This window comes from Xyrauchen texanus, chromosome 48 (genome assembly GCF_025860055.1).
Source record: "Xyrauchen texanus isolate HMW12.3.18 chromosome 48, RBS_HiC_50CHRs, whole genome shotgun sequence".
Classification (NCBI taxonomy): domain Eukaryota; kingdom Metazoa; phylum Chordata; class Actinopteri; order Cypriniformes; family Catostomidae; genus Xyrauchen; species Xyrauchen texanus.
The window spans coordinates 16544960-16558987 of NC_068323.1; the positions used below are offsets into that span (position 1 = coordinate 16544960).

The 14028-nt window shown below is 36.2% G+C and overlaps 2 protein-coding genes across 4 annotated transcripts in view; one reads left to right on the top strand and one right to left on the bottom strand.

Annotated features, from left to right (window-relative positions):
* Nucleotides 1–250: 250 nt before the first annotated feature.
* c48h1orf53 (chromosome 48 C1orf53 homolog) lies at nucleotides 251–3654 on the bottom strand. The gene is given in 4 exon segments (XM_052121560.1): nucleotides 251–321; nucleotides 2681–2774; nucleotides 3492–3567; nucleotides 3569–3654. Coding segments are annotated over 4 exon segments (327 nt in total).
* Nucleotides 3655–8949: 5295 nt separating this feature from the next.
* Nucleotides 8950–14028, top strand: part of LOC127639899 (DENN domain-containing protein 1B-like) — a 129203-nt gene continuing 124124 nt past the window's right edge. For all 3 annotated transcript variants that reach the window (XM_052122224.1, XM_052122226.1, XM_052122225.1), the window contains exons 1-2: nucleotides 8950–9159; nucleotides 9668–9732. In XM_052122224.1, the coding sequence (XP_051978184.1) occupies nucleotides 9143–9159; nucleotides 9668–9732 (82 nt within the window). In that variant the 5' untranslated portion in view covers nucleotides 8950–9142. The remainder of the gene's footprint in view (nucleotides 9160–9667; nucleotides 9733–14028) is intronic.

The following is a 14028-nucleotide window of genomic DNA, read 5'->3' on the forward strand; positions in this document are numbered from 1 at the left end:
ATATGAATATTCACTGCCGCAAATATTCCCGCTTGTGGAATCCCTCTGACAGAGGACTCCACAACTCCTGTAAGTCAAATCACAGAGGAAAGATTTGATTCCAACCATTTGCTGGAGTGTGGGTTGCACATCTGGTGTAGTGGATTTCATCATTTAAAGCAGAGTGTAAGGAGGATGCACATTAAAAGAAGTCCAAATTCAGAATAGGAGCACACAAAATTAGTTGTTCAATAAATCTTCACATTTACTGCTATACATAAAACAATGAGTTGAATGCTTTCTTCTTAGCTGGATCCTCCACATTAATTTGCCCTATGGACACTGGTGGGGAAAATTAGAGTATAGAGTTAATAAAATTAAAATCATGTATTTTTGAAAAACCTTATTGTATATATTTTATATACAACATGTGCATATCGTATATATTAAATATATGTCTCCTGTATCAGCATCATGTCGTAAAACATCAATCCCATCATCCAGTTCATGCAATATTATGTATGTTTAAAGAAATAGTTGACCCAAAAAATTTAAATCTGTTATTAATACTAAAATGTAATACTAGATTTGTACTCCGTTTTTAGTAATTTAATTTGAATTGAGAGTGAACTACGACTTTAACTATGGCCTGTTCATAATATCAGTGCTCCAGACTGTGACTAAAATGGTCGAAAATGCAACCAAAATAATTGATTGCGACAATAATTAAAAATCTAGTCACCACTGACGACAGTCGGGTTATGTGCGTTCATTTGCGGTTTTGACAGATATCATCTTGTGAGTTATTGAATACATCTATAGAGTGCGCACAACCAGTGTGTCTCACGCCGCTTTTCACACATTCTGTGAAGAATGCACTTCACTGCACACAACACCAAACCCAATGCGAGAGTCATGAACGCATGACTCTTTTGAACCGGGTCCTTTTCATGAATCACCCGAAAATAACAGAGGGTTTGAGCTCAGGTTAGCAGTTTGAATCAGATTCACTTCTCAGCGAATCAGCCATCAGTGAGCTCACAACTGGGAGCACAGACATTTCAGAATAAGAGTCCCATGTGTATTTAAGGCTTCTTTATAATTAAAAGTTCTGTATTGTGTACCACTTTTTTCAGCTGGTAATTATTGATTGGAATAGCGCAATAAACTGCATCTGGGATTGCATTCAATTTGCACTCTTATAGTCTCAGTGTCTGGGGCCATCCGGAAACAGTAAAGACTAAGGCAATATTTATACATTTAAAAAAATTATAATAATAAATGTTTTATATATATATATATATATATATATATATACACACTATACATATATATATATACACATATACACACACATGTTGTGTGTGAAAATCCCAGGAGATCAGCAGTTACAGAAATACTCAAACCAGCCCATCTTGCACCAACAATCAGGCCAAGCTCCAAATCGGTCACATTTTTTCCCCATTCTAATGGTTGATGTGAACATTAACTGAAGCTCCTGACTTGTATTTGCTTGATTTTATGCACTACAATGCTGCCACATGATGGACTGATTAGATAAATCATATGGATGATTGTTGGTGCCAGACGGGCTGGTTTGAGTATTTCTGTAACTGCTGATCTTCTGGGATTTTCACACACAACAGTCTCTAGAATTTACTCAGAATGGTGCCAAAAACAAAAGACACCAGTGAGCAGCAGTTCTGTGGACAGAAACGCTTTGTTGATGGAGGTCAACAGCGAATGGCCAGACTGGTTCGAACTGACAAAGTCTACGATAACTCAGATAACTGATCTGTACAATTGTTGCGAAGAATGCTACTCTGAGATACGGGTTGGTGCTGTTTTGGCGGCAGGAAGGGGTCTTACACAATATTAGGCAGGTGTTTTAATGTTGTGGCTGATCTGTGTGTGTGTGTAGAGATATATATATATAAAAATGAAGCTTTTGACACTTAAGGGACAATTGAGGGATTTGAACACCACTATTACACAAGGTGCAAACATTCATTGATGCTCAAGAAGAAAACACACGACTATATGCATACTATACTTTCTGTAAATATCTGTCATATATATTTTATCTCTTAAATTTGTATAAATTATGAAAGGGGTGTGAACATTAAAATCTTTTATCTCTTATATTAGTATAAATTATGAAAGGGGTGTGAACATTTGAAACAAAGGGGAATGCAAACTTATCTTCTCAGCTATATAAACGGTTTATTAAACCTTTGATTAATGGGTTATTATCAGAAGTCTTTTCTTTGGATGTCTATCTAAATCTAACAAATCTGTGATTTGGTGACTAAAAACAACCATTTGAATCCTTAATGTTTCAGTTTAGGAGCCAATGGCTCCCAAGTAATTTTTTAGTCTGGAGACCTGCATAGAGTGATCGTAAGTCTTCAAAAGACATATTACACACAAGTCACATGGACTACTTTCATGACAAATTTCAGTGCTTTATTAAGCATAAAAGTAAGTCTCTTTCAGCAGCCATTGTATTGAATTCAGCAATTGAGACATTCATTAAATTATTTCCTTTTGTGTTCTGCAGAAGAAAGGTCATATGCAAGTTTGGAATGGCATAGGGTTATTTATTTTTTATATATATAACAATATATTTTTATGTAAAAAATATATACAACAACCTCTAGGAAAGATACACCACAGAAGAACACAAAGCTTACATGTCAACAGGCACTCCCACAGCATCTTCCTCTTTTCCTATGGGCAAACTCAGTAAACACCTTGTAGCCTGTTGTGGGGTCAATGCATGTTCTTTCCAGATTCTGTGGAAATGATAATTGCAGATCCTCTGTTTGTCATCTTTCAATATGGTAAACCTGATTGTAAATAGTATATTTAAGCATAAGGTAAGGTTTGGGAAAATAAACAATACAATACATTTTATATTATACTTCACAATGCCAATTGGTATTACAAATTTACATTCACTTTACCCATTGGAAAAGTAAATCAAGTTTTACACATTAATGAAAATATACTGGCAAACACAATAGGAGCGCCTTTCAGAAATTTGTAAGCGTCATTTCGGAGTCTTCATCTCTGACATCCTCCAATGCCAAAAGGGCCTGAGGCACTTTAGTGGCATGCCATTTCAGATGTCATTCTTTGACTCCATAGTGAGGCTGACACTGTTTGTGCATACAGTACTTCGTGCATTCCTCAAGTCCACCGGTCTTCCATAACTTCCTCTCAGCCATCAAATTACATTGCTCCTGACAGCCAAAAGGAACTTTGAAAAAATGACCCAGTCTTTCAGATAGAGAAGTAGCCTTTTACTAGTCAACAGCGTCCAGTATGCTCTTTTTTTTAGTTGCATAAGAAGAAAGTCTCTGGAAAACCTTAGAAAAGTTCAGGGAGTCATTTAAAATCACATGACTCACTCACATATCACAGTCTGGTGTTTCTACACGATTCGCTTAAAATGTAGCACCATTTTATAACACAGCAAATAACTTGTCAGTGTTGAATTTGCTCTTAACCTTGCATGCTTCTTGATTGAGTTTGTGGATTAATCTATCGTTTTCTTAAAACGAGCACGTGTCATATAACATGTTTTTTGGCGCGGCAATTCGAATCTGATTCGCTCTCGCGTGCGCTCTGTTGTTAACGCGGCGTTCTCGCGCTGCACACCTCATTTGACATTATTACATACCTTTGACGATGTTTAAAACGTGTTACTCTTAAAAGTCTTCTTGAACTGAGCAGCAACATGTTGCTAAAGAAATGGAAACTAAAAACACCGGTCACGTCGTTGCTTCCAGACGAAACATTAACTTTGTGATGAAACTGTGCTGTTCGGAAGTGTGCGGCGTGTGGAACTTTGAAAATGCAGGGTTGCGCCAACTTTGGTAGACTGTAAAATTGCAGCAGTTTAAGGGTGATTATATAATTAGGGGTACATTTCAAGTCCTTGGGTTGTATTTATCATTTTCCCTGAATATTCACTTCAAGCAATGATCACTTTTATATTTGGGCACATTTCTCTTTATTTCATGCAGAAAAGTAAACCAGTTCCATAAGTTAATTAGGAGAAAATGCATATGTTGTACTGGAAATTGCCATTTTTGTGCTGTCCAATTTGCTAAAAGTCAAGTTTTGCCTTTCAAATTAACACTGCAATATATATTTTTATATATTATTTTCATCATTATTTGTTAAAAATAATCATTAAAACAAGGCAAATGTATATTAAAAACTAATTCACTCATTTATATCTATTAAATTATTAACTTTGTGTGTGTCCAAGAAATCTTTGTCAACTGTGTTACCCATTGACAAACCCCCTATAAATCAGCAGTGGTTTGTTCCAAAGTCACATGTCCAACATCATGTGATGTCACATCCTTCAGTGGCGGGAATTTTAAATACAGTGTGCTAAGTTTCTACTCCTCCTCTTCAATTTGTAATCATTATTATAGTCTACACATAGAGTAGATGAATTGCTCATCAACCGTGTTATCAACATGGTCTTGTGTACTTACTTTAGATATTATATTTACAAAAATGTAGAGAAAATGTATAAAAACACGAGTTGATCAAGGTAATGTGGGGACATGTTCAAGGTCTACAGTTAGCACAAGATCCTAAAATGGAAGAAATGTCAGCTGTGTTACTTGTCAACTGTGTTACCCATCAAGTGTAACACAGTTGACAGGGATTAACACGGTTGACAATGTTAGCTGGGTTTCTTGTCATAGTTTATGCCTATATTGAGTATTGTTGATAAAAACTATTGTTATTACACAGCTGAGAAGCAGCGCCAGTACAGGGCTCAGCGTGATGCTGATCCTGAGAGAAGGGCTGCGTATTTACAGAAACACAGAAGGACGTGCGTGGCATGAGGACAAAAAGCTAGGAAAGGTGAAGACAGTGAAAGATTTAAGTGAGAGGGAGAAGAGAAGGAAACAAGCATATTGGAGAAAAGCCCAACACCAGTCCAGAGAGAGATAGCAAGTGATAGATAACCAGGTTACTCTGAGTCCTGAAGTTGATCCACAGCCTCTGATGTCAAGGTAGAGATTTTGTGAACAACATGCAGAAAATAGTTTTAACAATAGATTTGATTATGAAATTATGGTGAAAAGACTAGAGTAATTGCTGGTCATCCTAATTCTGTCCAGTGAGCATAAATGAAAACACATGATCAATGAAGTAATGCTTTGTGTATCATATCAGACAGAGAATTGCTGGAAGGAAGAAAGTCCAGAGAAGGGAGTCAAAATTGTACAGGAGATTCATACTTATAGTCTGTTTTGTGATTGAGACTAATTAAGTATTAACAGAATTTTTTAAAGTTGTTTTCTCCATTGTTTCAAGAGAGTTAATTAGATTCCTCTGATAGGAGGGAATTTATTGTAATTGACAGTTTTATTATTATTATTATTATTCTCCTTTAGCCTCAATAGCTCAAAAAGTCACTGGTCAAAAATCTTCTAAATTGGTACATTGATACTACATGCCAACAGGAACCCACAAACCAAGAATGGCCCACATTCACCCTTAGGGGCGCTACAAACCATGCCCAAAATTCCCATTTTCTGGTCAAAAATGTTCTAATTTGGTACATTGATAATACAGGCCAGCAGAAACCCACAAACCAAGAATGGCCCACATTCAGCCCTTTAGGGGCGCTACAGGCATTGCCCAAAATTCCCATTTTCTGGTTAAAAAATTTATCATTTTGTACATTGATACTACTAGCCAACAGGAATCCACAAACCAAGAATTGCCCACATTCAGCCCTTTAGGGGCGCTACAGGCCACTTCCAAAAGTCTCATTTTCTGTTCAAAAATGTTCTAAATTGGTACATTGATACTACAGGCCAACAGGAACCCACAAATCAAGAATGGCCCACATACATCTTTAGGGGCGCTACAGACCACGTCCAAATGTCCAATTTTCAAACTGATGGCATTTTCACCCAATTTGTCAAATTCGTCGGAAACTTAATGTACATACCTAATTTCTCATTGGAAACAAAAAGCCTCAAGGATCCATTAGGTCCGGTATGATGGATTTTCCTGTACACTGAAAATGTTTAGCTTAGGATTCAGACAGAAATACATGTTTTTGGATTCCTCCATTGGAAGGGTTTAACCCCAACCCTCTACTGATCAATTTTAAATGATTTGCCATTTTGAGGAGGAATCGCATTGCTGCTTGCAGCTATATTTAATTACTTGTTGCAGACACTTGTCAAAATAAAAGGTTTTATTTTAAAGAAAGGTTTCTCTTTTTCTCCTAATGCATCTTGTCAACCGTGTTACTCCTGTCAACTGTGTTACTTTATCTGTCAATTGTGTTACGTGTGATTTTTGTGTCATAAATCTTTAAATGTAGGCTAAAATTTAATAAAAATGATAAAAAGGACATCTCTAGAGTGAACAGTATTACATAAAGCATTTAAAGCATTTAATAACTCTAAATTCAGTGTAATGGAGAATTATGTTGAAACAATATCCATCCTTGATGATAGTATACCAAAGAATATCCGTTATTCAGTTTAAAATTAATATTTTTTAAATCAGTTAGACAGACAACCTCAAAACCCCTGGTGAATAGACTCAAGAACTTTCAAACAAATGTTTTATCATATGTGTAGTACTTCATTTATGTCTTCTATGACATCACTTTTGTCTGTAACACAGTTGACAAAACAATGAATCGAATATTTATTTTCATTTAAATATTTAAAAAGTAATTCGAGCTTAAGCTTGCCAACTAATGAATTTAGAACAATATGGGGGTATATTATGGAAACAACTAGATTATTTTGCAGAAAATCACAATGATTTTTTCAGTTTTTTGTTGATCTGAAATGTACCCCTAATTATATAATCACCCTTAAACTGCTGAACATGCCTTAGGAACATACCCAGGGTATGTGAATTTAAACATATCTACAACGGCCGATCATCAGAGCAATTTAAAAGAGCTTATTCTGAAAGTAAAAACAACAACAAAAAATAAATAAATAATAAAACACATTTCTGAATAGTTAGAATTGTGCTGTAATATATATATATTATTTATTTATAATTGTGCTTGGGTGTTTTGTAATTAATTGGGTTATTTAAAGTTAATTAAAGCAGTATACATTCAGTATCTGAACAATTAAATGACTGACATTGTTTATAATGCAGACAGACAAAATTACATCTTTCTTCTCGTATTTATAATATGAGTGGATTCTGTCTTTGCATTACAACTACAATACTAGAATAGACTGAGGAGGCGGTTAACTGTAATTTCCCAATTTAAGCTTAAGAACAACTTAAGCTCAGTCGACAGCATTTGTAGCGTAAATGTTGGTTACCAATTTTTTTTAATATATATATATATAATATAATATAATATATATATATATATATATATATATATATATATATATATATATATATATATATATAAGCAAAAATCAAGGTTGCGGAGAGGCGAATGGGGCTAATTTTTGGAGGGTTTAAAAGCATAAATGTGAAGTTTATAATTTCATAAAAGAACACAGTAATTCTTCTGTTAAAACGTGTGCATTTTTGAGCTGTAAAGTTACTTATATTGTCATCTTTGCAGGATTACAATGTTACCTGTGTTACATCGTCGTGGCAACGAAATTGTGGATATAACTTTACACAGAAATGGTTGGTAAGCAATTTTATCACACTGAAATTATGTTAACATGCATATGGTTTACTTTGTGCAGCTATACTTTTGAAACAGTGAGTGTTTTAATGTTTACAGATTGGCCCCCATTCACTTCCATTGTAAGTGCCTCACGCCCTATTAACACAGGACACAAGCGGCGCATCGCATCAGAAGCTAGAACCATTTACTGTATAATCAATGCTGCTGTCTACACTGGAAGCGTCTATTGCACAGGTATATATATAGGTTATATTTATAGATCTGTGGTACCGTTCCATTTTGCACTGCACACGCTGGCGCTACTACTGCCAACAACACAAATAAACGCTTCAGAACGTTCATGTTGACGCGTCCAGTGCATTGGTTGAATGGCCATGCCTGGTGTAGACAGGGTGTTACCCAGATTTTTTCTTTTTGGCCAATCTGTAAATGTTAAAATACTAATTGTTTCAAAAGTAAACGATATGTGTTTTAACATTATTTCGGTGATATATATATATATATATATATATATATATAACATTTCTGTCTTTAAACCCCCCACAAATTGGCCCCATTCACTTCCATTGTAAATGTCTCAAGAGTAACCTTAATTTTTTTTATTTTTTAAGAAAGGGAATTAGAATTAGACTACAACTACATACACCAAATTCAACATACAACATCCAAATAACATGCTAGTGACATGATAAACAAAGAGTTTGCTGCATTAACTATACTAAAACAAACAAACAAACAAACCCTGTATTATTTTATCAGCAGGACATGCACACAAAATATAAAAGCATTTCCGTGCATAGCAACAGGCTGACCCAAGTTATTTTTTAAAACGAGTGGGTGGTGTGAATTTAAACTTCCTTTGCCATACCACTAGAAGCTCTAGACTAGTGTTATAACAAGCTCTGCTTGGGTCATTGACAATTTGTGTGTATTTGCATTCCTCCCAAAAACAAAGATTATTATCTTCGAAAAGTGATTAAAAAAGATAGGATCAAAAACATGGATATTATGCAGGCCAGCATAATATGACATGCTTGTGCATGCTTGCAACAGTAGAAAAATGCATACTAGAATGAAAGAAGGCTTTGTTGCTACTCCTGTTCGATATAAAATTTATATATATGTTTCCAAAGCACTACAGTGGCCACTACACAGCGCGACTGTAGCTACATTCCGCATCACACACTGAAGTCCACACAAATACACAAACCCGCGCGCGACTCAGGTGTGGGTCAAACGACGCGACGTCATGAAATGTTGTCCGCACTTCCTGGTGCTTTACTGAAGGAGGATCACAACCAGGGGAAACGAAACGTCCTGTTGCGAGAGTGCGCAAAGAGAGAGAGAAATGCAGCAGCATCCGCAACTGTGCTTCAGGTATCGGTGAGACGAGAAGCTTCGCGAGCAGACGGCGTGGCTGGGGGCGCGCGACGGTATTTTTATATCCCTGCTGTTGGCGCAAGGTGCTGTTGACGCGATGCTGTAGCCATGGATAGCAGGATAAAGTAAGTCACCAGTTGTTTACGTGACGAACCCCCCTTGTTTGTTGCGGCCCCCGTTGTAAATGTCTCATATACGGACTGAATGAATGATAACTGCGTTTATTAGCCCGTTGGTTAGCTCGTTTAGCTAACTGTGAGGGGATGACAGGTCCAGCTGACCGGTTAGCGCTTTACCTCTGCCATGCTAACTAGCCTAGCCGCATTCCTTCACAAACATTTAAACACTTGACAGCGGCAAATATTTCCTCTTGCAGGTACTGCATAATGTAAACACCTCTTACTATCAGCATTTATGGCTTTCTTGTGTCATATAGCCTAACCAATGCAACGTAAGCGCTTATCTGAATGCTCAAACATGTCTAAATACTTAAAAATAAAACACGTCTGTCTAATGACATGTCGACCTGTTGTTAACTGTTTCAAAGTCAGCCTGGACCTGTGGGACGGTTGTGTGTCAAAATGTATGATAAAGTTGCTGTTTTAGTGAGTTGGTGTTTTTCCTCTCTTGCAGCGAGAATCCTGCGAGAACATTTGATTTGGCACTTCAGGTTGCATGTCCATCGTCTGAAAATGAAGGTGAGCTCGCATTTCTAATTTTGTTTAGCTAAAGTCTGTTGCGAATGCCAGTTAATGTCTGTGCAAATGGTCGTTATATATTTTGACCCAAAGAAATCCTAAGCGATATCGTTAGAGAAGGTCAAAAGAGCAACCTTTGTGTTGAAATTGCATTTTGCATGATCAAACTTATGCTTATTTTAGGACCATTACTGTTTTTTTTTACATTGTGACATTATTTTCATTACAGTTATGTACACTTTACTCCCCGCCCACTCTTAATACCTTAATGAGAAAAAATATGGTCATCATGTAATTCTCAATACCACCAAGTAGTATTCCCTTGGTACTAGGGACTAAAAATGAAATGTTTATTCTGAGCAGAAACAGCACTTTTCACTTACAGTTCCGGCGGTCCGCTGCCTCCTTTTCAATTGTTAACTGGTTAGAACAGAATTACGGAACTATTAAAAACATTATTTTTTTTTTGTTCTTCTTTAAATGACTGTACCCTGTCCTAAGGGTGGGTGCTATACCAGATGTAGTGTTACTAGGTCTCAAGAAAAAAAGTGAACTGATTTGAAAAACAAGCTCTAAAAGGGGACTTGCCTCACCCAAAATACGTAAAAGCAATTTAATACTGTGGGGAAATTATCAGCATATAGCCTATAAAAAACATCTTTTCAAATAATGTATTTTTCTGTACATGCTTATCATGTTCAAGTATAAAGAGAGAAGCCTCAATTTTGGGACAACAGGAAGGGGTGTAATTCTGTAAATTTTCTGTGGCAAACCATGTAGTCTTTGGTTTCATGAAAAAAACTATTGGAACAGAATTAACCGGTTATTAACCCGTTACCAATTTTCAAAAATAATATTTCCACTTCAGAACAATTGAAAGGAGCTTTGTTCCAATTTTTCGTCACGTTCTGCAAAACGTAATAAAAAAATTATTGTACAACAGCATAATTTATGTAGCCTAGATGCGCGGTCACATTTACCTTTGCACAGCAAATTTCTGTGGGTGGAGAAGGCATGGGTGGACATTGAGCACATGTGAAACCAGCAAAAAACAAACTGCCTAGCAGCCTCTTTTTAATGCTGTACTTTATACTCTCTGAGAGTGAAGTTAAAAAGAAACTCACAGCTAAAATGTTATCCTTGTCCATTTGTGAATATTCAGTGCAGCTGTGTATGAAGCACTACCCACACAGAGGTCAACTGCCAAACCAAGCTACTTCCTATTGGTCAACACGATGAATTCGCCTGTCAAAGTTTACCAAACTTGAACTCCACCCGAAATCCGCAAGGGAAAATGTTTGCCACCGGAAATCCATAGTGCAAAATTCACAAGAGTTCTCGTCGAGATGGCTGTATTTTGCCAGCCATATTTTGCAGAGGGAATGTAAATGTGACCATGCTTTTATACTAAAAAAGTACTGTGATGGTAATGAGAATCATCATTTAAAACAATGGAAATAAAGTAAAATATAGGTGTGCATTGTGGTTATGAGAATTGGGTGGTATAATGTGCTTAAGTGTCCAGAAAATAATGTCACTATGCAAAAAACCTTAATGGCCCTAAATGTAGGCTTAATTTTGTTTATACAAAATATAATTAAAGTTTTTGGGGTTTCAATATGACCAAGACCTTTTCTTGACAGGTTTTGTGAGAATTACTCATGTTGTAAAAACATTATTTGGACCAAAATTGCTGATTAATTAATCAATCCAGGCTTCTTCTTTAGATGGTCATCTTAATGAAGAGCTGTCTATTTTACATGTGATGGATGTGCTTAAGTAGTTTTTACCAGCAAGTGTATTATAAATCATGAAAACTAGGTCGAAGGGGAATCTCTGAAAGGAAATTATTGGTGTAAAATGAATTTCAGGGTGGTCAAATTTACTTCTGGTGGGTTAGCCTTCGTTTAATTTCAGCCCAGCACTCACTAATTCAGCTTGACCTTGAAAATGTATCTATATACTTTTCATTAAACCTATCAATGAATTGCTGTCTTTGAAATGGGTTGATACACTCTGATATTGATTGTACATTGTGAATCTATTTGTATGTTTTCAGCTCTTCAATGTAGAGCAAAAGCTAAGTATGTTTAGAGTAGTCAGTGACCACATTTACATGCACTTAAGAAAATGGTTTATTCCAGGGGTTTTGCTGAAAGCAGCGTTCCGAAACGTCATGTAAATGAGATCGCCAATTTCCTTTTGCCACTTAAGGAATTAATTGAAAGCGGTTTAACACACTTGAGTTTCAAGTATGGAGTCCAACAACAATTCAACACAATGGAAAGAATTCAACATTTATGGAAGTACAGTGGGAAAATTACATTAAAATATACTCATTCATACACACCATTGTAAAATTGACTGTCCCTCATGTTAATGTAAGAGCTTGTACATTGGGGGAATGCCGGAGTTTGACGTAAGTGGGAACCCCCACAACTGCTGCACAGTTCCAATGCATGTCGCAATAGAAAGTTCAAGAACCAAACACATCAACAACTCTAGAATATCTGTAAATAAAGCGAAGCAACTGAGAATAAATTAAAGTCTTCCTCGGATCCCATGTTTTGTTTTTTTTTACACAAGGGAAATTATGTTGCTGTGGATAAAGCTGCTTAGTGACCCAGCCGCATGTGTATTGGAGTAAAGGGTACACCACTTATATAGTGCATGCAAATGAGAATGCCACTTTCTTGCAATAAGCCACTTTCTGGTGTCCATGTAAATGTACTCAAAGACTGCTGTTCTATGGACTATTTTATGTGAAGAAACATGGCCATGTTTACATTTAATATGAGATATAATCTATGAAAAACAGCTTGTTAGATGTTCAGCATATTTTATATCATATTACTGATTCGTTTCCTACACTTAAACCATCATTACTCTTTTTACTTGACATTAAAGAGGTGAAAAGCAGCTGGTTCACAGAAGCAGCTGTTGCTCTGCCTTAAAAAAAATAAGGAAAATATTTATGGTCCAATTGCTGACGTGAAAGTTGAAATGAGCTGTGGTCTCACCGAGTTATAACCCACTTCCCTCATCGTGTTGGTGTTTGTCTCATTTCCTGACATTGACTTTCAGGATTGCAGCTTCATTTTAGGAGGCTTTAGGGCCAAGAAGTTCACCTTGACTCCTAGAGAATACTAACTCCAAGTAGGGCAGGAAATATTCAAACCTATGATAACAACATGTCATTATCCACATTCATTATCTTGTTGCAAAAATGTTATGTTGTGTTTTAAAACAACCTTTTTCTTTCCTGTCAAAATATTGGTTTCCAATTGAGAGCAGTGATTGGCTGCTCTCTGCCAAGTTCTTGAGTTTCATGCGTTTCGCCCTGTTCAGAGAGGGGTGTATATTAACCTTGCCTATAGGGATTTTGGTTGCATAGTGTCTGAAACATATTTTGTAGCCAAATAGATTGATTCTAGTGGAGTTGCGGTAATATGAAGTATTCAAGGGGACTCATTGTAACTCATCAGACATTTTGCCTCTGTACTCACCTCATGAGTCATTTAGTCTAATTTGATATTTGATCTGCTCAACTACATCTCAGTTCCTCTGGAGATAAAATTAAGCCGGCCAAATCAAGCTTCATGATGGATTATGTGAGCCCTGCCTTTTTCTAGTCACCATGTATAATGGAGAATTTCTTTTGGCAGAACCCCAGGTTGGTATAAGTTTTAATCAAGCTATATTAGTACTTTGTTTTCCAGGATTTTGAATTCTGTTGTGTTCTTTTTTTAAGTATTCAGAATGGCAAGAGCTTGATGCCACTGTCTGATGTGTGTGTGTGTGTGTGTGTGTGTGTGTGTGTGTGTGTGTGTGTATAAGGTTGTTCTGCCTTTTGCTAGATACTTCATTAGAGGAAATGACCCTTTGCTTTGTGCCATTTTTCATTTCCTTCTTTAAGTTTACTCAAAATAAATTGTCTAGTAGTGATACATTTCAGAGTTTCAGTATCGTGTCACATAGTCTTGCCACTTAGTAATAATTAGGGATTATTAGGGATCTACATGTCTTTCATGTTTGAGAGTGACTTGTCTCAGTTATAAACGAAACACGGAAACAAAAAGCACATTATATCCCATAATTAATTCTTAATAGCCTCTTGTAAGGTTTTCATTAAATTGGTAAGATTTCTTAATTTTTTTTAATAACTGAATTCTGAACAATGAAGCTTGTCCCTTTTAGCTGAAGCAAGCTCCGCTTTAGCTTTAACCAACTTTTCATAATCCTTACTGTATAGAGCCTTAAGGTGAGCAATCAAATTACTTTTTTGAAGTTTTAAAG